This window comes from Marmota monax, unplaced genomic scaffold (genome assembly GCF_021218885.2).
Source record: "Marmota monax isolate L192 unplaced genomic scaffold, Marmota_monax_Labrador192_F-V1.1 WCK01_AAM20220418_F8-fsc00174, whole genome shotgun sequence".
NCBI lineage: Eukaryota > Metazoa > Chordata > Mammalia > Rodentia > Sciuridae > Marmota > Marmota monax.
In genome coordinates, this window is record NW_026694860.1 from 2,797,464 (window position 1) to 2,821,823 (window position 24,360).

Genomic DNA, 24,360 nt, shown 5'->3' on the forward strand with positions numbered 1-24,360 from the left:
TAAGCAATAGTATAAACAGAATGAAAAGGTGACTCTGGAATGGGAAAAAACATCTGCAAACCGTGTGCGGATAAGAGGTTAATGTCCAGAATATAAAGAGAACTGCTACAGCTCAACAACAACAAAACAAACATCTCAGTTGTTAAAGGACAAAGAACTTGACGTACGTTCCTCCAAAGAAGATACGTAAATGGCTAATAAACCCATGAAACTATACTGATTGTTACTAATCATTAGGAAAATGCAAATCAAAGCCACAAGATACCACCTCACATTTATGTTATCCACTTGATAACATAGCAATTCCATTTTCCATTTTTTGAGAAACCTCTATACTGGTTTGCACAGCAGCCGTATCATTTTATATTCCCACAAACAGTGCACAAGGATTCCAATTTCTCCACATTCTTGCCAACCCTTGTTTTCTGTATGTGTGGGTGTATGTGTTTATGGTAGCTGTCATAATGAATGTGAGGTGGTATCTTATGGCTTTGATTTGCATTTTCCTAATGATTAGTAACAACAACATAGCTTCATGTGTTTATTAGCCATTCATGTATCTTCTTTGGAGGAATGCACATCAAGTTCTTTGTCCATTTATGAATTGAAATGGTTTGCTTTGTTGTTGTTGAATTCTAAGAGTTGTCTTTATATTCTGGACATTAACCTCTTATCCACACACGATTTGCAGATGTTCTCCCATTCCAGAGGTCACCTTTTCATTCTGTTTATAGTATTGTTTATCTATCTATCTATCTATCTATCTATTATGTGGTCTTGGGAATTGAACCCAGCATCTTGAACATGCTAGGTAATCACTCTACAACTGAACTATATCCTCACCCTGTTTGTATTGTATTTTGATGAACAAAATTTTTTCATTTTTATTAAGTTCAGTTTTGTATATTTTTTTCTTTCATTGCCTGTGTTTTGTGCATATCCTAGAAATTGTTTTCAAATTCAAGGTCATGAATGTTTTATCATATTTCCTTCTAAGAGTTTTATAGTTTTAGCTCCTACATTTAGATTTTTTATCCCTTTTGGGCTAATTTTTGTAGAGAGTGTTAGATAAGAGTCTCACTTCCTTTTTTATATGTAAATATCCAGTTTGGGGGATAATTTATTGAAAAGAGTTCCCCATGGAATGGCCATGGCACCCTTATAGAAAATAAGTTGACAGTATATGTGGGAGTTTGTTTTGGGGCTATCTATTCTATTTCATTATTCTGAAGGTCTATCTTTATGACCGTACCACACTTTTTGATTATAGTAGCTTTGTAGTTTTTTTTTTCCTGATTATTTAGATATGAAAGGTCCATCTTATTATTAACTTTAAATCAAGCTTTTTGGAGTAAAAATTGTAGTAAGCTTTGAAATCATGAAGTGCGAATCCTCTGGCTTTCCTCTGCCTGTTCAAGACCATTTGGTTCTTTAGGATTTGGAATCACTTGAGATTCCATATGAATTTTAGGATGATTTTGTTTTTGTTTTTTTGATTTCTGAAAAAATGTCACTGGGATTTTACATTGAACCTATAGATGACTTTGGATATATTGACATCTTAACAATATTAAATTCTCCAATCTATGAACATTGAATGTCTTTCCATTTAACTCTTTAATTTCTTCTAGTACTGTTTTGTAGTTTTCATTGTGCAAGAATTCTACCCTTAGTTAATTTCTAAGTATTTTATTATTTTTATGCTATTGTAAATGTAATCCTTTCCTTGATTTTCTTTTCAAGTTGTTGTTATTGTACATAAGTGCAATTAATTTTCATATGCTAATTCTGAATCCTTCTACTTTGCCAATTTTATTGGTTCTAACAAGTTTGTGTGCATGTGTGTGTGTGTGTGCATGTGTGTAAAATCTTGAGGATTGTATACATATAAGATCATATTATCTATGAACAGTGATAATTATATTTCTTCCTTTCCAATTTGGATGTCTTTTCTTTCCTTGCTCTGGTTAGTATTTCCATTATGATGTACTATGAGTAACAGACATCCTTGTCTTGTCCTGATCTTAGAAGAAAACGCTATCAGTCTTTCACCATTAAGTGTGATGTTTACAGTGGGCTATTTATACATGTATTTTGTTATATTGGGTGGTTTCCTTCTATTAGTCTCCTTACTAATTATGCGTGTATTTAGGTTTCCATTTCTTCATGATTCAGTCTTGGTAGCTTTTGGAATTTGTCCATTTTATTTTAAGTTTGATATTACCTGTTTGCTGAATTCTTGATAAAACTTGTTAAATCTTTCAGGATTCTTACTTTTTTCTTTCAAGGAAAGATTTTTAATTACTATATTTTTCTTTAGCAAATATATTTCTTTAGCAAAAATGAGACTATTGTTCCTAATAAATTAACATAGTACTGTATATTATTGGATTTTTAGTTTGTTTACATTTTTTTCCCTTATATCACAATTACATCTTGGGATTAATAAACAAGATTTTTTTTGTCCAAGATAAAATGTATAAGAAAAAGTATAAACTTTTATAAAATTAGAATTTAGGTGCATTTTAGTCATGTTTATAAATTAAATGTTAGATTTATATTTTGTCCTACTTTTCCTTTCTTAAAGTTAGATTGTTTATTTTCTTTCATTCTGTTATTTTTTTTCCTATTGAATGACAGTATGCATTCTTTGACAGTGAAATGATAAATAGTGCTTATATGTGGTAAACCAAAAGCATGGAAAGTCTTTGAAAAATATCTTGAATACAGTTGCTTGAAATTATTATATCAGTTTATAATTATTATTTATGTCATAGTTCTTTGTTAATTAAAAGTTATTTTATCAGAATAACTCTTCACTCTACCTGATAATAGAAGTTAAGCCTAAAAATTGTAACCTAATTTTAAAGAAATGGATTTCTACTATATGTTTAATAAAAGGTTCCTTTAATACCTTATATCACATCAGTCAATGTGGAATCAGAGCTTCTAAATCTGGTGTTTAAGGACTCAAAATTTCTCCCAACTTTTTCTGCTATCCTGTAGGCCAGGATAAGTCTACAAAAGCCTACAAAGCCTGGGAATTATATGATAGGGTGGGGACCCATCCTATGCCTGTAATAAGTCCTTCTCTAGTAAACATGTTTAATATGACAAGAGATGAACATAAAATGTCCAGAAATAAAAATGAACAAACTGGGAAGTACAAAAATTTATCCTTTTCAGGAATACTTTACTTCATTTACAATATTCACAACTTCATTCTTTGCTCATACTTTTGATTATGATACAGTTTGCTTAAGTTTTGTTTGTGGAGCTGAAACAATCAGTGAATGTCCTGAGCACCATGATGAGGCTCCAGCTCTGTCATGAATATGAATTAATATTTTATGTAGGTTTCTTTAGATACATCAGCACTGCAGCATTTTATATTATTTATTTGTATTTTTTTCTGAATTTCTAAAAACTGGTAGAGGTCCATGTTCCCTAAAATATGTGAAAGAACAGCAAAAATATGCACTTAGGGTGGGGAAATGTTCATGTGGGGAAGTCTAGGTTCCTAGTTTAGAAATTGGAATACTTAAGTACCAGTCAAAATTTCACCTGTAATTACTTAATTACCTCTGAAACTGAGTTTATTTACTTCTAATCATCCCATTTACTTACTCTGTAAATGAAAAAGTTGGATTTGGACATTCCTGATCCTTTTGTAGTTAAAATAATTTTAGTAGCTCCATTAATATCAAAGGCAAATCTTCTGAAACATACAAATAACAAATGTGAACTTAAAAGTTGTGAAAATTAACAAATTTTTAAAACTAAAGTTCAAAATAGTAAGAAAAATATTCTATGAAGTTAAGATTCAGAAGTTGGCTGATGTGTTTAATTTATTCAGTTGCAAAGTCTAAACTATTTACCCAAATTTCCTCATTTATGATGGTTTTCAGGGTAATGAAGAATAAAATCTATGTGCTTCTAGTTTTATTAGAGTTGTATTTTGGATCCATACAATTAATAGTGATTTCTTTCTTTTTATTTTTTCTAAATTATAGGGTGGTTTCACCCGTAAATATTCACTTAGTTCAAAAACAGGAACACTTCTTCCAGAATTCCCCAGCGCTCAACACCTTGTGTACCAAGGATGCATTTCGAAGGACAAGGTATCAATTGAAAATACTTCTGCATTGATTTTCTGATATGTTGGTTCCACATCTCAATTTGCTAGGAATCTTATGACACTTGCAGGAAGCAGTTAGAAATCTGCATAACAAACAGAATTGATTGATTTATAGGAGAGACAAATGTTTACTAGCATTGATTAAACACTTTCCAATTAATTATTTACCATTTCTATGATAGTAGATAATCAGAAGTGGTAAAATAAACCTTAAAAGGCTGAAGATAATTTTTTATTTAAAACCCTATATTGAAGAAGAAATACTAGATCATGTCAATCACATGCAATTTTTTTCATTATTTATATTTTCAATTAACATCATTTTATTTCAATAATCATTATGCATTTCTGCAGGGCAGAATCTGCTCCTAGCACTGAGTGGGAGATAGTTAGAAAATGCAAGGACTGTACAAGATGATACCAAGACTTCTTTAAATTCTAAAATATTATGTTCCCCTACATTTGTAATTCTTTTAAAAGTTAAAGAAAACACATCTTCATTGAATTCAGTTTATAACTATTCCTCAATATGGCTTTTCAGTGCTTGTACAGTAAAGCCTAAGACAAATCCCCTTCTATTTCTGTACTTCTAGAATTAATTATTGAGGGCCTATTGGCTGTTTAAGAGCTAGAACCATTGTTAAATCAGAGTGTCATAATTTCTACATGTTTCTTTCAGCTAAAGATCATTCTTTTTTTAAAGTTTTTTTAATATTTATTTTTTTAGTTATAGTTGGACACAATATCTTTATTTTATTTATTTATTTTTATGTGGTGCTGAGGATGGAACCCAGGGTCTCACACGTGCTAGGCAAGTGCTCTACTGCTGAGCCACAACCCCAACCTTAAAGATCATTCTTTTTATTAACTTTTAAGGAAAATGTCTTTCATAGTTTATTTAGTCAATTTATATTTGGGGGGTACAAATATAGAGGGATATGAATAATGTCCAAACACATTAACAGTGGGATTTTTGTAGAAACAGTAAATAAAAACATCATGTAGATTTAAAAGAAAAAACAAAACTATCGATAAATAAGTAGATATGCAGAGTACCTGGTAGATTTAGTAGTGATGATACACATACTCTGCCAGTTGAGAGTAGGCAAAGTATTGAAGATGATTCTGAGATGCTAAATTCATGTGAATTTCCTAAAGTATGTCCACTTCCTTTTCTACTCCTGTCACATTCTCAAAGTCATCACCATTTTTAAACATACACACACAGTATGTGATATTATGACTTCATATTTCAGAAATGGACAACAAATACTAATGTGTGGCAGTTTGTGGAGAAAACCATGGAACTTGTGGAACCTCAGTTCTTTGAGGGAGTATTGTTAGTTGTTTTTTTTTTTTTTTTTTTTTGTGGAAAGTATTGCTTACATGCAAACATATCGTGAACATGTTTGCTGTGTACATGTTTGCTGTGAACATGTTTGTTTGGTGAGAGAAAGAGGAAGAGGGAGGGCAAGTAACAAAGGAAAATAGAGAAGCAAAGAACTTACTCCATGATTTTATTTTCTCTGCTACCCTCCAAAGAATTCCTTACTTCTTACTTTGAAAGACTGGTAAAACACTTGCCACTCAGGTACCAAGTGCTTTATGACTTCTGGTTTTTAAGTTCTTCCCTAGTAGACTCTGTCATGAGCACTAGGGACTGACATTCCTCTTGTCCCTTGAGGACAGCTGAGCCCTTTCACCTTCTAGCCAGAAGTCAAATTGCCCAGGTAACTTGTCAATTCTTAGAGTGTGTGGCTGAAGCTAAACACTTGAAATACCTGTTTCATTAAGGCAGATGAATGGAAACTGCTCAGTGAGAAGCTGACCCCAGGGAGATGAAGTACTAGTTGTAAGACTAAAAATTTTTGATGACTTGTGTACAAAGCTATTCATTTTGACACAAATAATTAGAAATTCTCATGAAGATAAGAGCTTATTTTTAGTTAGTAGGTTTTAGTGCTCAAAGGATAAATTTTTAATGGTGGTTATAACTTCCCTTCCATATTTCATTTTGTCTTCTTATTTAAAAAGTGTGTCTTGGTGTTACATATAAAAATAAAATAGCATTGCCTACCAAATAGCAAGTGTCATGTGCATTGATCATAAAATATCCTGCTAGTGGTTTCCTGTAGTTAACTACTCTCATCATCACCACCTACACCATTGTGAACTAGACCACACAGATGTGTGCTCTCACTTGGTAGCAGGAATAGAGACAAGAATGCAAAGTGTTGAGATGGACAGCCCCATCACACACCACTACCCAAGGTACTATTGTGATCCATTAATTTTTTGACATGTACTGCAGATCACTCTGACCACGCTATATGTGCTAATTCATTTATACCTCATAACAACTCTATTATATTTTTACCAATATGTCACATCAGCTTCACAAAAGAGGAAATGAAAGCACATAAATGTTAAGTAGCTTGTCTAATATCACATAGGAAGGAGCAGTTTAGAGCTAGGATTCAAATTCAGGTAATGGAGAAATAAAGCTCTCATTTTTAACATTTTTGAATTTATCTTGTTCTAATCCACTATAAGTTTTATAATATGTTTAAAGATTTTTATATTTATTACTAGTTTTTTATTTTTGGCCATGCTGGGGGTGAACCTAGGGCCTCACATTTGCCTGGCAAATGCTGCTGTGACACTGTGCTACATCCCCAGCCAAACTGTTCAGAATTGTTTAAACTATGCAGTCCAAATATCCATGGTAATTTGGAAATAGAGACTGTTCATAATAGACACTCAATATGTGAAGCATCTTTTTTTTTCTGGTAAATGCATCATTTAATGTTATTGCTAATTCTAGATAATATTTAGTAAGCTCTCATTATTTGCCAGGCACAGTTCTCTGTATTGCTCCTCATACTTTATTTGGCTTTCTTAACACCATATGAGTAATATAGTGTTAATACTTAAAGATAAAAAGCTTGGGGCTCATAAATAGAGCAAATTGGGGCTGGGGCTGGGATTCAGCAGTAGCACACTTGCCTAGCATGTGTGAGGCACTGGGTTAGAATTCTCAGCACCACATATAAATACATAAATAAAATAAAGGTCTATCAACAACTTAAAAAAAAAAAGAAATAGAGAAAATTGTGTAATCACATCAGGTCAGTCATATAGGGGAGCTTGGCACTCAAGTTGAGCTGTCTCCAGAATCAAAACTTGAAACCACTGTGCCACACTGTTTCAAGCATCCATTCAATAAAACTGTGTGAAGAGTTCATGTATTTTACTTTTTGGGGGTGTTACCAGGGATTAAATTCAGGGGCACTTGACCACTGAGTCACATCCCAGCCCTATTTTTTAATTTTATTTAGAAACAGGGTCTCACTGGTTGCATAGCACTTTGCTGTTGCTGAGGCTGGCTTTGAACACGAGATCCTCCTGCCTCAGCCTCCCAAGCCACTGGGATTACAAGCATGTACCACAGCACCCAGCTCATGTATTTTACTATTTAATGTTTATTTTCCTAATAAAAAGTCATTTTCTTATTAGGCAGAATATTAGGATGTTGATTTAGACCACAGTTTCCTGGATAACTACTTTTTTCCCCATTGTTCTTATCTGTTACTATAGTCACTAATTTTCTTGCCTTTCTCCCCTCACAAGGCAGAGAGTCCCTTGAAATAAAGATTTTTGCCTTCATTTTTGATCCTCAGCATTGAACATAAAGCCAAGTGCACAACATAAAGCCAAGCTTATAAAATGTGTCTAGAATAAATGAACAAATAAAGGCACTATTTATTACAGAAGCTTTTGTTAAGTTTTTTTCTTTCTTGAAATAGGTTGATACTCTCATAATGATGTACAAAACTCACTGCCAGTGTATCCTGGACAATGCAATTAATGGAAACTTTGAGGAGGTAAGGATGACAAACGAATGCTTTCTTGACTATATTAAACATGTTTTCAGGCCCTGTTCTTAATGAGGTCATACTAAAGGAAAATTTTAACATATGCATTTTGCTCTACAACTAGATCCAGCACTTCTTATTACACTTTTGGCAAGGAATGCCTGATCACCTTCTTCCCCTGCTTGAAAATCCTGTTATCATTGACATATTCTGTGTTTGTGACTCAATTCTTTATAAGGTAAACTCTTTAGAGTGTTTTTAATGTGAACCATTTATTTCTTTAAAATAACATTTTAATATAAATTCTTGTAATGCATACAATATCTATAAGCAATTTAATCATGCATGTTTAATGGTTTATGTATTTTAATAGAAATTTATATCAAGCAAAACAAATTTAATTTCTGTTTATAACCAAGAATGATTCTAAATGTGACATATTTGCCAAAATATGAAAACTTAGTTAATTTTTATTAACTCTCTAATGTATTTTCAGATTAAAATAATATAGTGACTATTTCACAATAGTGTTTTCAGGAAAAGCAGAATTTTAGGACTAATAACTAATAACTATTCTGAAAAATTCTAACTTTAATGCATTTATGTCCTATTCTGTTCTTAACCCAAATAAGAGTCCCCAGATCTGAGTTAGCATGAAAAAGCAAGTTTATTAGCAAGCTAGTTGCCATTTCCAGGTTCTCAGCTTTACAGAAATTAAAGCAGAAGCTAGGCAGACTCTGTCCAGGTACACATTTGCAGATCCAATAAAGGTGGATTGGCCTAAGCCAGAATGTGGGAGCTCATATTTTCATTTTCATTTTAGTTATCACTCATCACAGGAGAAGACAATGGAGAAATAAGTGCAGGATTTTCTTTGCCGTTAGTTGAAGATGGGAAAAAGTGAGCAAGGAGTGTCTGCTTTTCTGGATTGAATAAGAATACCATTATTCAGAGAGAGAGAAGATTCAATTTGCACCAACTTATCATCTTTAATGCTTAACACTCAAAGCAGGCAACCAGAGGTGAAACAGAGGCAGTAGCTCTGAAAGAGTATCAAAAAAGTCCTGGGCTCATGCACATGCACACACATTTGCCACCATCAAAGCAAAACTGTTTGGACTGTAGTTCAGCTTTTAACTAAGACATACTTTTAAAACATACCATGTTCATTTGTGTTTTTTTTTATTCCTACACAAAAATCCTGAGTTTAATATCATTAAATAAACTTAGTTTCTCCTCCGCATGTTGGACCCATGGATGCACAGTGAGCACAGTAAATAGAACAGTGCAAAGTGGGCTTCTGCCAGATCTTCATCCCACTTCTAGAGTGGTCAGCTTCTATTCCATAAACAGTATGTGCTTACCAAGGCCAATCTATTGGTAATTAACATATGCATCCACATATAACTCACACATTCATTTTAGAGATAAATTAATTTCTGTTTATAACCAAAATAAAATTGGTTATAAAATTTCTGTTTATAACCAAAATAAAATTGGATTGAAAGGAGTAACCATGTTACTATGTAGGAAGCTAATAAAAAAAGCAATTAACGAGTAATGTATCTTTAGCCATAGAAATACTAAGGAAAGATTTATGTTAATTCATTTCTGCTTGTTATTAAGGTTCTTACAGATGTTCTCATTCCTGCAACAATGCAAGAAATGCCTGAAAGGTACGTTCAGTAAATAAAAAATAATAATTTCACTTTATACCTTTATACATTAAAGGAAAACATTAAGCAGTAATTAATTTATTTATCAAGGAGAATCTGTTTTTCTACTTCTGTTTTTTTTAATTGGCTGGAGGAGATGTACCTCAATCCTTATGTTTGAACCCCATTGAACAAAATGAGTGGAATCCCTGAAATTTCTTTAAGAGTCACCAAAATGTGGTACTTAAATGGGACTGACCTTCAAGGTACAGAGAAAGTCCTTCAATGGAAATTAACTGGAGGAAGATAATTGCAGATAATTGATGGAAAATAACCACAATAATAAAAACTATAAGGAAAGTTATTCTGTTTTCATTATGAACTTTGATCTTAATTGTAAAAATCAGGAGGCCGACATAATAAAATCATTACCTTCTTTTAACAAAGAAATAAGATCTCAAATAGTTTATTGAAATGATACCTGAAGATTTTTCACAAAGCTTTTCCAATGTGTGAACAAGAGGAACTAGAAAAAAAAACAGCCTTTTTTTCCCTTGAAAACAAATCTAATGAAATAAGGAAAATTATTTTAATATTGGGAGAAGACAAATTTATTTAGGGATGGACATATCTGGCCCTCAAATTTTGATTTATCTTTTTCTCTGGATTGTTTGATTTGTTTATGTAATAAATTATATTGATCTGGTTCCTAGTCATTTAATTATCTATTATAGTCTTTAAACATCTAAACTGTACTCTGCTTTATGTATGTATTTATTTATTTGTTGGTATTGTGGATTGAACTCTAATCTGTGCTCTCTGTCAGATATATCTAGCATTTCTGGGTCATAGCAGGATATCTGTGCTAACTTAGTGGCAGGCATCTGATCACAAGACTGTTTCAAATAGTAATAATAGCTGACTGGTAGTAAATACAACATAGGCTTTGAGACTACATAAATCATTTAATTCTTATAACAAATCTGAGCTGTTCATTGTTGAGAAGAAAAACATACATAAATGCATATTAAAGCTTCAAACTTACCATATTCTTAATATCTGAGATTATTGTCTCACAGACATTCTTCAAGGTATATCTAGAAATATACACCTTTTTACAAATAGAACCATAGTACTCATACTACAGTGGTACAACTTAAGAACATTTCCATTTCAATAGATGGAGATCAACATTATCTTTTCGAGTGGTATCATAAATTTCCAGCATCAGAGAACACTGTACTTTAACCAATTTATTATCTTTGAATAATTGGATTTTTTTCTTTACACACAATGTGTCATCTGACTCTGAAGTACTGTATGTTCCCAAAATTCTCAAATGAGGAACCTGGGAGCAGAAAGAAGTTAATTTATCTTCCCAGAGTAAAAAGCAAAACCTCGATTTTGACTCCAAACCCTACCTACTCTTTTTCTGTATCATGTAACTGATCCTCAAAACATGTACCATCCCAAATATATTTATATTTGTTGAGATAAGATATGAAGTTTTTAGACTGATTTTTAATATCTTATAATATCTCTATAGTCAATATTAATAGTTTTCTAGATTGGGCCTAAAATTAGTATGCTTTTGGTAATTCATTATCAAAATTATATTTGGATTATAGAAGTATGTTACTAATATTAGTAATAACAGATATTTAGTAATAACAGATATCCTGCTATTACTAAAATTATTAATTTTAGTAATGTGTATTAAATATTAAAATCAATATTAAATGCACAAAATGTTGTTATGATCCTAATGTGATGTCTCTCAATAAGCTAAGATATATAAAACATCAAGCTTATACTTACATTTTCCCAGGAATATATTTTATAGAAAATGATTAAACTGTGAGCTAATGTTAATAGTAAAGCATTAGCCGAGTGTGGTGGCGCACGCCTGTAATCCCAGCAGCTGAGGAGGCTGAGGCAGGAGGATGGAGAGTTCAAAGCCAGTCTCAGCAATCATGAGATGCTAAGCAACTCAGTGAGACCCTGACTCTAAATAAAATGCAAAATAGAGCTGGGGGTGTGGCTCAGTGGTCAAGTGCCCCAAGTTCAATCCCTGGTATCCCCCTTTATCCCCCCCCCCCAAAAGCATTAATTATTAGGTATTCCCTGAATTCCAGAGTTTAACCTGGGCATTTTCCATGAATTATTTCATATAATCCTCACAATAATCCTGTGACCAGATGCTGTTCTTATTCCTATTTAACAAACGAGGAACTTGAGAAAATTGAATATTTTGATCAAGATGATAAATGGCAAACCCAGGCTGAGGCTGTCTCACTTCAAATTCATGCTTTTATATAAAACTAATATAAAACACCCTTAATGCTTTTTTCTTTTTTTAAAACAATGTAGCTTTAACACATAGTTTTCTTTTTAGCTTACTAGCAGATATAAGAAATTTTGCTAAAAATTGGGAACAGTGGGTTGTTTCATCCTTGGAAAACTTGCCAGAAGCCCTAACTGACAAGAAAATACCCATTGTGCGAAGATTTGTATCTTCTCTGAAGCGACAAACATCTTTTTTACATCTTGCTCAGGTAGGTGGGTAAGTTTAGTGTTGAGTAACCAAATAAAAAATGAATCTTTTGATCAGAGAAGATAGAGGAACTTTCATAGACTAAAGGAAACTAAACAGATAGCATGCAAAATGCAGTATGTAATTCTAGAGTCAATATCAGAGCTAAAAAGGATGTTAATGGGAAAATGTTGAAATTTGAATTCCTGCCATAGTTGAGTTAACACTATTGTGCCAATGAAATATTGATATTGGTAATGTACCATGCTTATGCCACAGAAAAAAGCTGAATGGAGGGTATGTGAAAAGTCGGCACTATCTTTGCAACTTTTCTGTGACTTAAAATTATTTTAAAATCAAAAGTTAAAAAAAAACACATGCAAACAAAACATGAAATACTTATCGTGTGAATCCAATGGATACAAGTTAAGGTTGTAAGGAATGAGAAATCTGATATTGTGAAACTCACACACGCAACACACTTTAAACTGCTACTAATTATGGTTCTTTTAGATAAGAGAAGAACAGACATAATTCTTAAATTAGGAATACCATGTATTATTAAATAAGTTTTACTGCCCCAAATGATTACTTACTTTCTAAAGGTTTTTAGTCTCCTAAATTTTAAAAGACTAGCTGGAGATAGTTTCAGAAAAGAAATGCAACATTTTAATATCCTTAGTGTGTGACAAATGGGCAAATTAAATAAATAAATAAATAAATTTTAAATTTAAAAATAAATTTTCAAATCTTTAACAGAGATGATCATAAGTCACAGCTATTGCTTTGAATTTTAAGACGAAAAAATAATTTATGCATGATTCTTTTCCCTCAAGGAATTATTTTTGTTGAAGATAAAACTTTAGATAGATGATAAATGATATAGTGTAGTATCTTTTTACTTTTTCTGTGCAGATTGCAAGACCAGCTCTCTTTGACCAGCATGTTGTGAATTCTATGATATCTGATATTGAAAAGGTTGACTTGAATAGTATTGGATCTCAGGCCCTTCTTACCATTTCTGGTAGCGCAGACACTGAATCTGATATCTATAGTGAACGTAAGTCCATTTTCTTTATAAAGAACAAGGTTTCTGAACTTTGGCCCTATTGGCATTGTTGAGAAATGTGTTGTACATTGTAGGATGTTTTAGGAGCATTCCTGGCCTCTCTCCACTAGACACCAGTGGCAGCATCCCCTAGTTATGACAACCAAAAACATCATATTTGCCAAATGGCTCTTGGCTCCAAAGTGAAATCTGAGAAGCTCTCTTTATAGACAAGTTTTTAACTTCTAAAGAATCAAGGATCTTCAGAAAGAAGGAAATTAATTATCTTGACTTGGTTATTTCACTAGCTTTCAACTAATCTGTTCCATATAATAAAAACACCAAGTTAAAAATGAATATTTAACGATATTAATTTTCTTATTCTCCAGTATCTGAATATATCTATACATATATACATATATAACACATAAACCTATATTTGAATGATATTAAGGTAGACATACTTATTAAAATTAAAGTGTAGGCATTTTTTGTTACTGTTCTTAGGCTATTGAATAAGTTCTCTTCATGCATTTCACTTAATCTGTCTTTCCTTTTTGTGACATAAAATTATTAATGATTTGTAAATTCTAGGTTTTCTCTTGGGTTCAAAGTAGATGCAATGTTCTTCTTTCTTCTCTTTTCTTTTTTGACATGGCAGAAGACTCTGTCATTGTGTTCCAAGAACTGAAGGATCTCCTTAAGAAGAATGCCACTGTGGAGGCTTTTATTGAATGGTTGGATACAGTAGTAGAACAGAGAGTTATTAAGGTACTTTATTTTTTTAAAAAAATTTTTTTAGTTGTCTCTGTCCCTTTATTTTATTTATTTTACACATGCTAGGCAAGTGTTCTACCACTGAGCTACAGCTTCAGCACTGTTAAGATACCTTTTAATAACAGATTTGAGAAAATAATTTTTTTTTGTTAAGAATAAATGCTAAATTGGATATAATCTCTTGACTTTTTTTTAAAGGTGGAAGACTGTATAAAAAATGTTTTGAGGGAAATTCTGAAGCTCTACAAATAAGGCCGCCCAAATATCTAAATTAGGAAGATGCCAGATTTGAAAGCCCTGGGCCTGGGTTTAATACTGTTTCTCCTTTCCCAACCAAGAGCAATATTCCTTCCCTGTCAGTCAAGAAAGTTACACCTGAGTAACTTCATTAGTGAAAGATAAACTCAGAAACTGGAAAGATATAGTCCTTTTTTTTTTAAAAGCAAGTTTTCATAAATGCTGAAAGAAAATATTCTTTTCAATATTACCTTTTTGTAATACTAAATTTTAAAAGCTCAGTATTTTTTGTTTTCTATTTGTCTTCTTCATTTTTTTTTTCTGTTAACCTTCAAGCCATCCATCATGAAGCAAGGCAATAAGAACAAATATATCCTTCACTAGTTGGGGTGAGCTATTCATATCAAGAAAACCAGTTATAGTCTGGGGACGTTTTTTCATTCTGGAAGGAAAACAGATTTTCATTCAAGACCTGAGAAGTCTGTTAATCATTCACGGAAATATATAACCCCCTTTCACACTTTATATTATGTTCTTTTAAACCCTCTATCAGAAAATTAAAAGATAAAAACATTTTGTAAAGTATCTCATTTTGTTGTCTAATTCTATTGAGAAACAATGTTATTTAGAGTATACTTTTTAACCCTTAAAATGGAAGCAAAGACAGGCCAAAATTAAAATCCCTGGACAGGTCATGTTATTTGATGAAACAAAGAACATGTCGTGCCATCTGTCCATTTAGACAGTGTATCTACCTTGATCTAACATAGGATACATGGAATGATGAAATGACAGATTTTGTAGTTCCATTTTGTTTCTTTTCTTTTAGACCAGCAAACAAAATGGAAGATCATTAAAGAAGAGGGCCCAGGACTTTTTGCTGAAGTGGAGCTTTCTTGGTGCTCGAGTCATGCATAACCTCACCTTGAACAATGCATCCAGTTTTGGTATCCTATGTGCCTTATAAAAGCCTTACATGAGTTATACCATTCATTCCCAGTCACATCTTGTGTCTATTTTTAAGTCTATTACCATATCACTTCTCAAAGAGTGTCTGAATATCAGCTAGTGAAAAATAGTATTTATAACAATATATCTCTTTTGAACTTAAAATGATATAAAGCTAATAAAATCTATTGTTTGAAAAATTTAAATGTCACTAAAATAAAACTGTAAATGGAAAACTAGTAATGCAAATGCATTAATATTAATAACACTTGGAAATTTTATTCAATAAAAGAAAGTTTATTAACTATTATAAAAAAAATAAAATGGTAGTTATGAGCTTGGCTGTAGAGTCAGATTTCATGTTGGGTTAAATCCTACACTTTCTCTCCAGCTGTGGCTTTACCTAAGCCAGGCTGCTCACTGAAGAAGGTGCAGAATACTCGTTTCCTAAGAACTATGTAGATGCTTTAGTAAAATGATGTATACAAAAACAAGTTGCTAAACTCAGTAGATACTTAATGAACAGCAGCCATTATCATTAAATCACACTGGTACTTGGATAAATTGTCTTTGTTAAACCAACAAACAATAACTAACATTATTTTCAAGATAGTGCTTATTTTAATACGGCCATTTTTTTTTTTTTACATCTGTTTTCCTGGTATCTGTGTAGTTGTATTCCAGGAGTGGAAGAGCAACACTCTATTAAATTTATGAACTCCCTTTCCTGATCTCTATGACTTATAAATCAGATCAAATTAGCTTTTTCAAAAATTGGCTACTCTCTTTTTTCTAAAACTTCTGAGATTCCCATTGTATAGTTACAATGCTAAAGTTATGGACAGTAACTCTGTGTTTAGTAGTTGCTGATTTCAAGAAATCTTCACATTATCAAATAGATTGCAATTAACTAAGTTTTAAAATTTAACGTCCAATGAAGTTAAATAAAACCAGCAAACTTGTGCTGAAGGATGAACAAAATACACTGTGTCTATTATTTAAAATAAACTTGCTTATATTTTAGATTTCTTAAAATATATAAGATTGAAACCTGATCTTATTATGATAAAAAGACTTGTTGGGAAATCCGTCGAATAGCTAAAAAGACATTTAAAATTTTCCAGTATATCTTTCATGTGAAAATTACTTTTTTTTTTCAAACCAAATAATATTTGTTTCAAGCTAGAAAGACATCTTTTCTTGATACTTTTCTCAGACTATTCTGGCCATTGTCTGATTATTCAGTACAAAGTAAACAGAAATAGAGCAGAGTAGAGCTCATTCTCCTCAGGTTAAACCTTATCACACTCTAGTGTGTGCCCTCTTAAAGCATAAAGCATGTCTCACTTTCATCCGTATTTTCCTTTGATGTAATTAGTGGCCAAAGAGCTGGCAGGACAGTATACACAGTGAGCTAGGCAGGCGGTACACAGAAAGATTAGAGACCCAAGTTAAGCATGTTGGTCTTTGCAGGTCATTTAAAGTCCAACAAGTATTTGTTTATTTCAGTTGCTCCTTGTAAAGTGTGGTGAGATGGTCACAAAGATAACTTCACTTTTCTTTCTCTTTCCCTCTCTCTCCTCGGTCCCTCTTTCTTCTTTCCACCTCACCATGTGCTCTCCCCTCTTCCCATTCATAAACAAGGTTCATTCCATTTGATCCGAATGCTTCTCGATGAATACATTCTCCTGGCCATGGAGACCCAGTTTAATAATGACAAAGAGCAGGAGTTACAGAATTTATTGGACAAGTATATGAAGAATTCAGGTACTATAAATAAGTAGTACGATTTTTATGTTTCTCTGTTTAAACTTAAGTTGAAAAATTCGCATGTGTACAAGTTAAGTGGGTTCATAATAGTCTCAGAGTTTTTTTCCAAACATGCCACTACTAACATCAGATACTAACATGAACAGAATGCTGTTTCTCTTCCATTTATACATAGATTAGTCAAAGTTTTTTCATTGGAAACTTTGAAGTTAACAAAATTGACATTCTTAACTTCTGAAAAATTAAATGAAGCTGGAGAAGTGACTGTAGTTCAAAAAAACTATTATATTTCAGAATAACCCATGTGGTATATTTCACATATAAGTAAGCTTTTCAGGAATTTAGAGAAAGAAGGAAACACATCTATTTGAGATGTGAAAACTTTCATTTTGAAGACTTCGGAGTGGACTATTTGGTGTCTCTCAGAACACATGTACACCCACAAATAACCAGCTAATAAAACCCAGCACCACACTGCCAAGAACAAAGGTCTACCCCACTTATTTCCCACAGAAAACTTGGCTTATGAATTTCCAGATTAATTACTTTACCTATGAAACATTCTCAGTGTCTTTTATTTGCTGGCTTATCAACTAGGAATATGGGAATGAATGAAGCTTCCTCACTTTAAAAAACTCTTTCCAGATGCAAGTAAAGCTGCCTTCACTGCCTCGCCAAGCTCATGCTTTCTGGCCAATCGGAATAAAGGAAGCTCTGTTTCCAGTGACACTGTGAAGAATGAAAGCCATGTGGACACAGCCTGCCTTCCTCTGCCATCCAGTCACCCTGGAGCCCTACCCCCTGCTCTTCACCCCTTCCCTGCTGGAAACACAGATAATATGCCACTCACAGGTACCTGTGGAACAACAACGAGAATCACCTAGACTTCCACACGTCTCAGAGGAGCTTATTCCTTTACTTTCCTTAAAACGCCTAACCTCTAGGGATTCCAAGAATAAAAAGGGTTTCCTTAATTGGTTTGCAATATTTTATAGGATTTAAAATATTTTAGTTAAAATTTTGTGTAATTTTTTAGTGTTTTTGTATTTAAAGCAATTACCATTCACATTTTAACTAATGCTATTATTAACATGAGTATCATATTTGGGTGCTTGGTAAGTTATATTAGAAATATGAATAGTCCTCTTCATTTAGTGGGAGGAAAAACTAGATTAGGTAACCATAAAATCCTTAAGATGCTTTAAAGATCAAAAAGGGAACACTTATTTGTTTGGGGGTTTTGATGAGATTTCTCTTTCATTAAGAAGTAGATTTGGTCATTCTAGGATAATTACTACAATAATTTTGTCCTTTGGTCTAGGGTCCACTTTGTGTCAAAGAATGTTCAATGGCTTGAACTAACTACTTGGAATATTTTAAATTTGCTTATTGCCTTGTGTCTTTTTTGAAACCCTTTTATATACATTAATTCATTAGATATACAGAATTTTGAACCTGGAAGGGCCTTATCCTTCAGTGGTCTAATTCCTGCCCATGGAAAATCAAAGACACAGGGAGTTGTTGCCATTCATAAACCACATTGCTCATCAGTTGTATTCACAAGATGTTTTGAATTGATGGCTTTGAAGCCATGCCATTTTGACATTAGTGCATTTTTCTTTCACCCGAAAGATCAAACCATTTCACATTCAGCTTGCTTTTAATTATGGAGAGATTTGAGCATCTGACTCCCTTGCCCTTTGCAAGTGTGAGTACTAAATATCTTCATATCTATAGGAGTACAAAGCTATCCCAGACTCTCTCTGGGAGACTCACTCTGGCTGTAACGTATATCTGCATTGTGAAGATGTGCGTATATTTTTAATTTGCATTTTCATGCTCTCCATTCTAGTTAATTTTGGGGAGTAGGAATAAACCAAGTTGGGGGAAAAAGGCATACTAGTACATTTACAAATATTTCTTAGAGATCCAAGCCCATATACTTTAATATGCCACTAAATGAATGCTCTGCTAATTCCTTTCCAGGTCAAATGGAGCTTTCACAGGGTACTGGACATTTGATGACACCACCTATTTCTCCAGCCATGGCCAGTCGAGGAAGTGTCATTAACCAAGGGCCAATGGCAGGGAGACCCCCAAGTGTGGGCCCGGTACTCTCAGTTGCATCACATTGCTCAACATACCCAGAGACCATTTATCCTACTCTCTCTCAAAACAACCATGACTTTTATGGGGCCAACTCTAACTATCAGACTGTGTTTAGGGCACAGCCCCACCCCACACCAGGACTCTATCCTCATCGTGCTGAGCATGGTCGATGCATGGCCTGGACTGAACAGCAGCTTTCTAGAGACTTTTTCAGTGGCAGCTGTGCTGGGTCTCCATATAATTCTCGGCCACCTTCCAGCTATGGACCATCCTCACATGCCCAAGATTCACATAGTATGCAGTTTTTTAATACAGGAAGCTTCAATTTCCTGAACAACACAGGGGCTGCCAGCTGCCAAGGAGCAACATTGCCTTCTAATTCACCTAATGGTATGAATTTTTTAAAGAATTTTCCTGGCTTTTGAGTAGACAGTAAGTCAACATCAGCCATTGGGTTTCTGCCAAGTAGTATGTCATCTCATGTAAGACTTCTAAAGACCATGGAGTCTTAGACATCTAGGGCTGATATGTTCACAAAGAAGATTATTCCCTATTTTTTGTGGCTTTATTGAAGTTGTACACATTATTTAAAAATGCCACACATTATGAAAAAAGACCTTATGTCAAACTACATACATGAAACCAGCCTTAACAGGCAGGGAAAAGAATGTTCTTTCCTTTGATTGTTTTTTTAATGGAGAATGTTCTTCAAAAGAACTAAAAGCAGATTTAAGACTGAGACCAAAACTGTGTCCATTGTTAGGCCGATAAAATCTTGAAGGGCGCTATAAAGACCTGTGGATGCCTTCAGTCACCAAAATTGGCTTTGTGTAGTCAGACCTTATTAATTTGGATAAGTAAATTATAACAAAGGTACAGTCTATGTCTCAAAGTTATAATGTGACAATTCCTCTTTGAAAAAAAGCACAAACCTAGCATAGTAAACCATATCCATATAAGCACAAATCCAAGTTTATAATAAACAGATGTAATATTTATAGTTTGATATCTTTAAGGTTCTGCCCAATTGCCTTGTGGCTTTTTCCTTCCTGGACTGTTCTTTGTAATAAGCTAATGGCACATTCTCAACACTTTCTCTTCTAGGCTACTACGGAAGCAATATAAACTACCCAGAGTCTCATAGGCTCGGGTCAATGGTGAATCAACACGTTTCTGTCATCAGCAGCATCCGCTCACTCCCTCCATACAGTGACATCCATGACCCACTTAACATTTTAGATGACAGCAGTAGAAAGCAGACCAGTTCGTTCTATGCAGATGCATCATCTCCAGCTGCCTGTCGGACTCCAGTAGTAGGTAAGTTACTTTAGTAGTTCTTGAAAATGTTTTTTAAAAAGTGGCTTTTAAGTGGGGCTTACCTCAAATATGCAGCATCACTTAGTAGAAACTGTTGAGGTGAACTGGGCATGTACCTTTCTGCTGCCAGTTTGTTATTTTGGATCTGAAGTTGCATCTTTATATCTGAATATACTGTTAGTAACAATTTTCTAGGTCTCTTTCCACATATCACTGCTGTGAGATCTACTGCCGGGTCTATTTTTCTTTCCAAAAAGAATAGTTGGCATCTTTTATGAATAGTTGGCATCTTTTATGAATATAACCTGTCAAGTGCAGTTTAAAAGACAGTAAAATTTAGGAGGACTGTGATGATGTCTTTTTTTCTAATTGTCTCTTGATTACTGTTGGACTCTTTTCTCTTTTAGGTCCCATAATAGCCATCACTACCTGAAACCACTCTGAAACCTTTTTTTTTTTAAAGTTGTAGAGGGTCATAATATCTTTATTTAATTTATTTATTATGTGTTGCTGAGGATCAAACCCAGTGCCTCACACATTCTAGGCAAGTGCTCTACCACTGAGTTACAACCCCAGCCCCACCCCCAAATTTTAAAAATGGTGTCCTATTAAGGAATTACTAGAATTTTCTCAATTTTGTATCAAATGAAATTAAACATCTCTATAAAAATGTTTCTATTTAATTTAATTTACTATTTAAATAAAAATGTGGAAATTAATGGACTTGCCTTGTAGAACCCTAGCTGCTTCTTCCAACCAGTTTGCTATTCCTGAGCCCCACTTATGAAGAAATTCATCAGCTTGTACTAGATGTATCACCAGCACTTCTTAAACTCTCTGCCACATAGTAGGAATTCAATAAATCAGTGAATGAAAAAGGAGGAAAAACTAAATCTAGGGACTAGAGGTGTAGCTCAATAGCACATGTTTGCATGTGCAAGGCCCTGGGTTCAATCCTTAACCCCAAAAGCAAACATAAAATAAAAATTGAAATTTATACATATATTTTGTCTAATTAATTAGCATGTTATCACTGAAAACATAGATTTTGAAACTAAATATATAAATTAGTTTCTGAAATTACTAATGAGGTATCACAGGGTAAGTATATATTCAGCAAGTATCAATCAGAGTGTTAATATTTATATCAGATGTTTGAAATCATCCAGTGGAATTGATTTTAGACTAGCATAAGTAAAGGGCATTGGCACCCAAGCAGAGCAAAAGGGAAAATGAGATAAATTCCATCTCTCCTCACTCAGTGTACTTTTCTAATAATTCAGTAGGAAGCACTTCTTCCCTTCCTGTGACTGTCACAAATGCTCCCTGAGCAGAGTCTGAGAACTCATCTCCTGCTATCTGTAAATAGTCATTGCTTCTAGGTTACTCTAATGAAGCAGAAAATTCCACTTCAGGAAGTTTCCTCACCGTGAGACTGAAACGTGCCACGTTGCCATTGCTACTATTAGTTGTGTTTACCTGTAGAGATAATGGGCACTTTGATGGAACACAGGTTGGGAGCAGGGTAGATTCCAAGCTGAAGTTGTCAGAGCCGGCTTTCGAGTACATTGCAAAGTGGGTTTGAAAAGAGGGAGCAGTGTAAGTAAGTAAATGCTACAGGGGTAATCCGGACCCACAATAGGCTTCCTTAATTGTATAGCTTGGTTCTTAGTTGTCATGAATGTGTCATCTCACAGTGAGAAGGCAGCGGCCACACCTGAGGGAAATGCCGAGCTGGAGAGGAAGTTAGTGAGCTGTTTTTAGAATGGTCCATTTGTCAGAGTCCATTCTAGGCTTGAGGATATGGGGGTGATTAGGCTATAGTTCCTGTCTCGAGGAAGTTTAAAACATTCTAGGAAGGGGAAAGTAAGGCAATGGATATGTGGACACAGGCCTTAAAATGATAATTTCAGGTTCTCTGAGTTCCATTAAATAGGGCAACATGGCAGGTGGTAACAGAGGAGCTGCTCTGGTAGGATGGTTGGGATAGGAATCCTGAGGCAGAAACATTTAAGTTGAAAGAAGAGTGATAAGGAAGCAAGACATGAAGATCTGATGGTTGAGTTTGAGGAAGGAGGAACAGCAATTGCAGGGCCTCTGAAATTGGAGCACAACTGACAATTTCAATGGGCAGAGAGAAAGCCTGTGTGGCTTGAGCGTAGTAAAGAAGGGAAAAAGGAACAAAACAAATCAAAAAGCAAGGATTTGCCTATGAAGAGTTTTATGAACCAGGGACAACAGCTGGGATTTTCTTCCAAGAGTATGAGCAACCATTATACCATTTGAAAAGAAAGAGTATGGTTTTGCTTTACATTTTGGCAAGATCGTTGCAGTTGTTCTCTGGAGAATGAGCGAATGAGGCAAAGGCAAAAGTCATGAGAACAGTTAGGAGGCAAACTGTATCAGTCCAGGGAAGAGAAGGTAGTGGTTTGAACTACAACTGAGGAACTAGAGTAGGGGATAAGGGAAAATGAGATAAATTCCATCTCTCCTCACTCAGTGTACTTTTCTAATAATCCAGGAACTAGAGTAGGGGATATATTTTGTGGTAGGACTTAAGATGATATTGAGTTTCCTTTGTGAAATATTTACAAAAAAACAACAATTTCTGGGAAAGTAGCCAATTGAAAAAAAGGTAGAATAAAAGATGATTGCCCTGGCAAATTATATACATTCAAATTTTGAACAGGTAGGTGTACACTAAATGCAAAAATAAATACAGAGGCTCAGCTTAAAGAGAGTGTCACTGGCAGAGAAAAGAAAATGTCAATTGGTTTTCAATTGGTGATTATATTTTCCTCCTTTACAGCTTCCAACTTGCAAACCCCAATTCCTTCTTCTTCATCCCAGTGTATGTATGGAACTTCCAATCAGTATCCAGCGCAAGAAACCTTGGACTCCCATGGAGCAAGCAGTAGAGAAATGGTGTCATCTTTGCCACCCATCAACACTGTGTTTATGGGAACAGCAGCTGGAGGCACTTAAATTGATAATGTTGGGTGGGATTGAAACTAAAAATCTCTACTGTGCAGATATCATTATTCACTCAGTCTACAATAAGAATAAACAAAATGGAGCAGGCAGTGACTGGACACTGTTTTTCAAGTCACTGGTATTTGGATAACTCCAAAGTGATTGGACATTCTTGCATAGTTTGCCTTGCACACAAATAGTTTTAAATGTGATCTCATTATTAATCATAGTTTACAACATTATTAAATGAAACCAGTGGAGAATTGAACATGCAAACATTTCAACTATGAAGATTTAATATTTCACTTTCTAATTTATTGAGAATCTTTATGCTCCTACATTTTTGGTTTCTAAAAAAGAGAAAAGTATATTTAATGCCTTTACAATACCTTTAATTTATTAGGATCTCAGAATCATTGTTTACTATTCCCTTATTTGACAAACAGTCAAATATATATGTTCTACCTCCTATGGAAATGTTTACGACATCAAGACTTAATTCAATTCAGCCTAGACCAAAGTCGCTTGACCTTTAATTCCTCTGCATTAGTGATGATTTCTGTTACATAGCAGTATTCCAATTATATGTAACTGAATAGAGATGATAAATGCTTACTCTTCTTTTCAAAAAGACAAGAAATAAAAGAAATAATGGATGGAAACATTTTTAAAGGCTTGATTGCTGTCAGGCCTGGTGCCATTTTTGAAGGATGCTGGAGATTTGCAGGAAGAGCTGCTTTGGATATCAAATGAAAGAGTGAAGTTGGTTGATTGAGACGCTATAATTCAAGAATATTTGCATATCAAATTAAAGTGCATAACAGTAAAGAAATTGTGACCTGTAGACTAAAATTCCTCAGATGTGGAAGTAGTCTTTTATCAAGTACTTTAATTACTTGATTACAAATTAAGAGTGAATGAGTATTCAGGGATCATCTGGATGCAAAGGCTAATTCACAAGTGAAGGATTCATTATATAT

At 33.9% G+C, this 24,360-nt stretch overlaps 1 protein-coding gene across 1 annotated transcript in view; it reads left to right on the forward strand.

Annotated features, from left to right (window-relative positions):
* Rfx6 (regulatory factor X6) overlaps nt 1-24,046 on the forward strand; it is a 51,493-nt gene extending 27,447 nt beyond the window's left edge. The window contains exons 7-19 of the mRNA XM_046426430.2: nt 4,014-4,121; nt 7,945-8,022; nt 8,138-8,251; nt 9,640-9,689; nt 12,064-12,223; nt 13,117-13,261; nt 13,911-14,020; nt 15,093-15,210; nt 16,856-16,978; nt 17,627-17,833; nt 18,968-19,480; nt 20,195-20,407; nt 23,217-24,046. Coding sequence (XP_046282386.1) covers nt 4,014-4,121; nt 7,945-8,022; nt 8,138-8,251; nt 9,640-9,689; nt 12,064-12,223; nt 13,117-13,261; nt 13,911-14,020; nt 15,093-15,210; nt 16,856-16,978; nt 17,627-17,833; nt 18,968-19,480; nt 20,195-20,407; nt 23,217-23,392 — 2,115 coding nt within the window. The 3' untranslated portion in view covers nt 23,393-24,046. The remainder of the gene's footprint in view (nt 1-4,013; nt 4,122-7,944; nt 8,023-8,137; nt 8,252-9,639; nt 9,690-12,063; nt 12,224-13,116; nt 13,262-13,910; nt 14,021-15,092; nt 15,211-16,855; nt 16,979-17,626; nt 17,834-18,967; nt 19,481-20,194; nt 20,408-23,216) is intronic.
* The last annotated feature ends 314 nt before the right edge of the window (nt 24,047-24,360 follow it).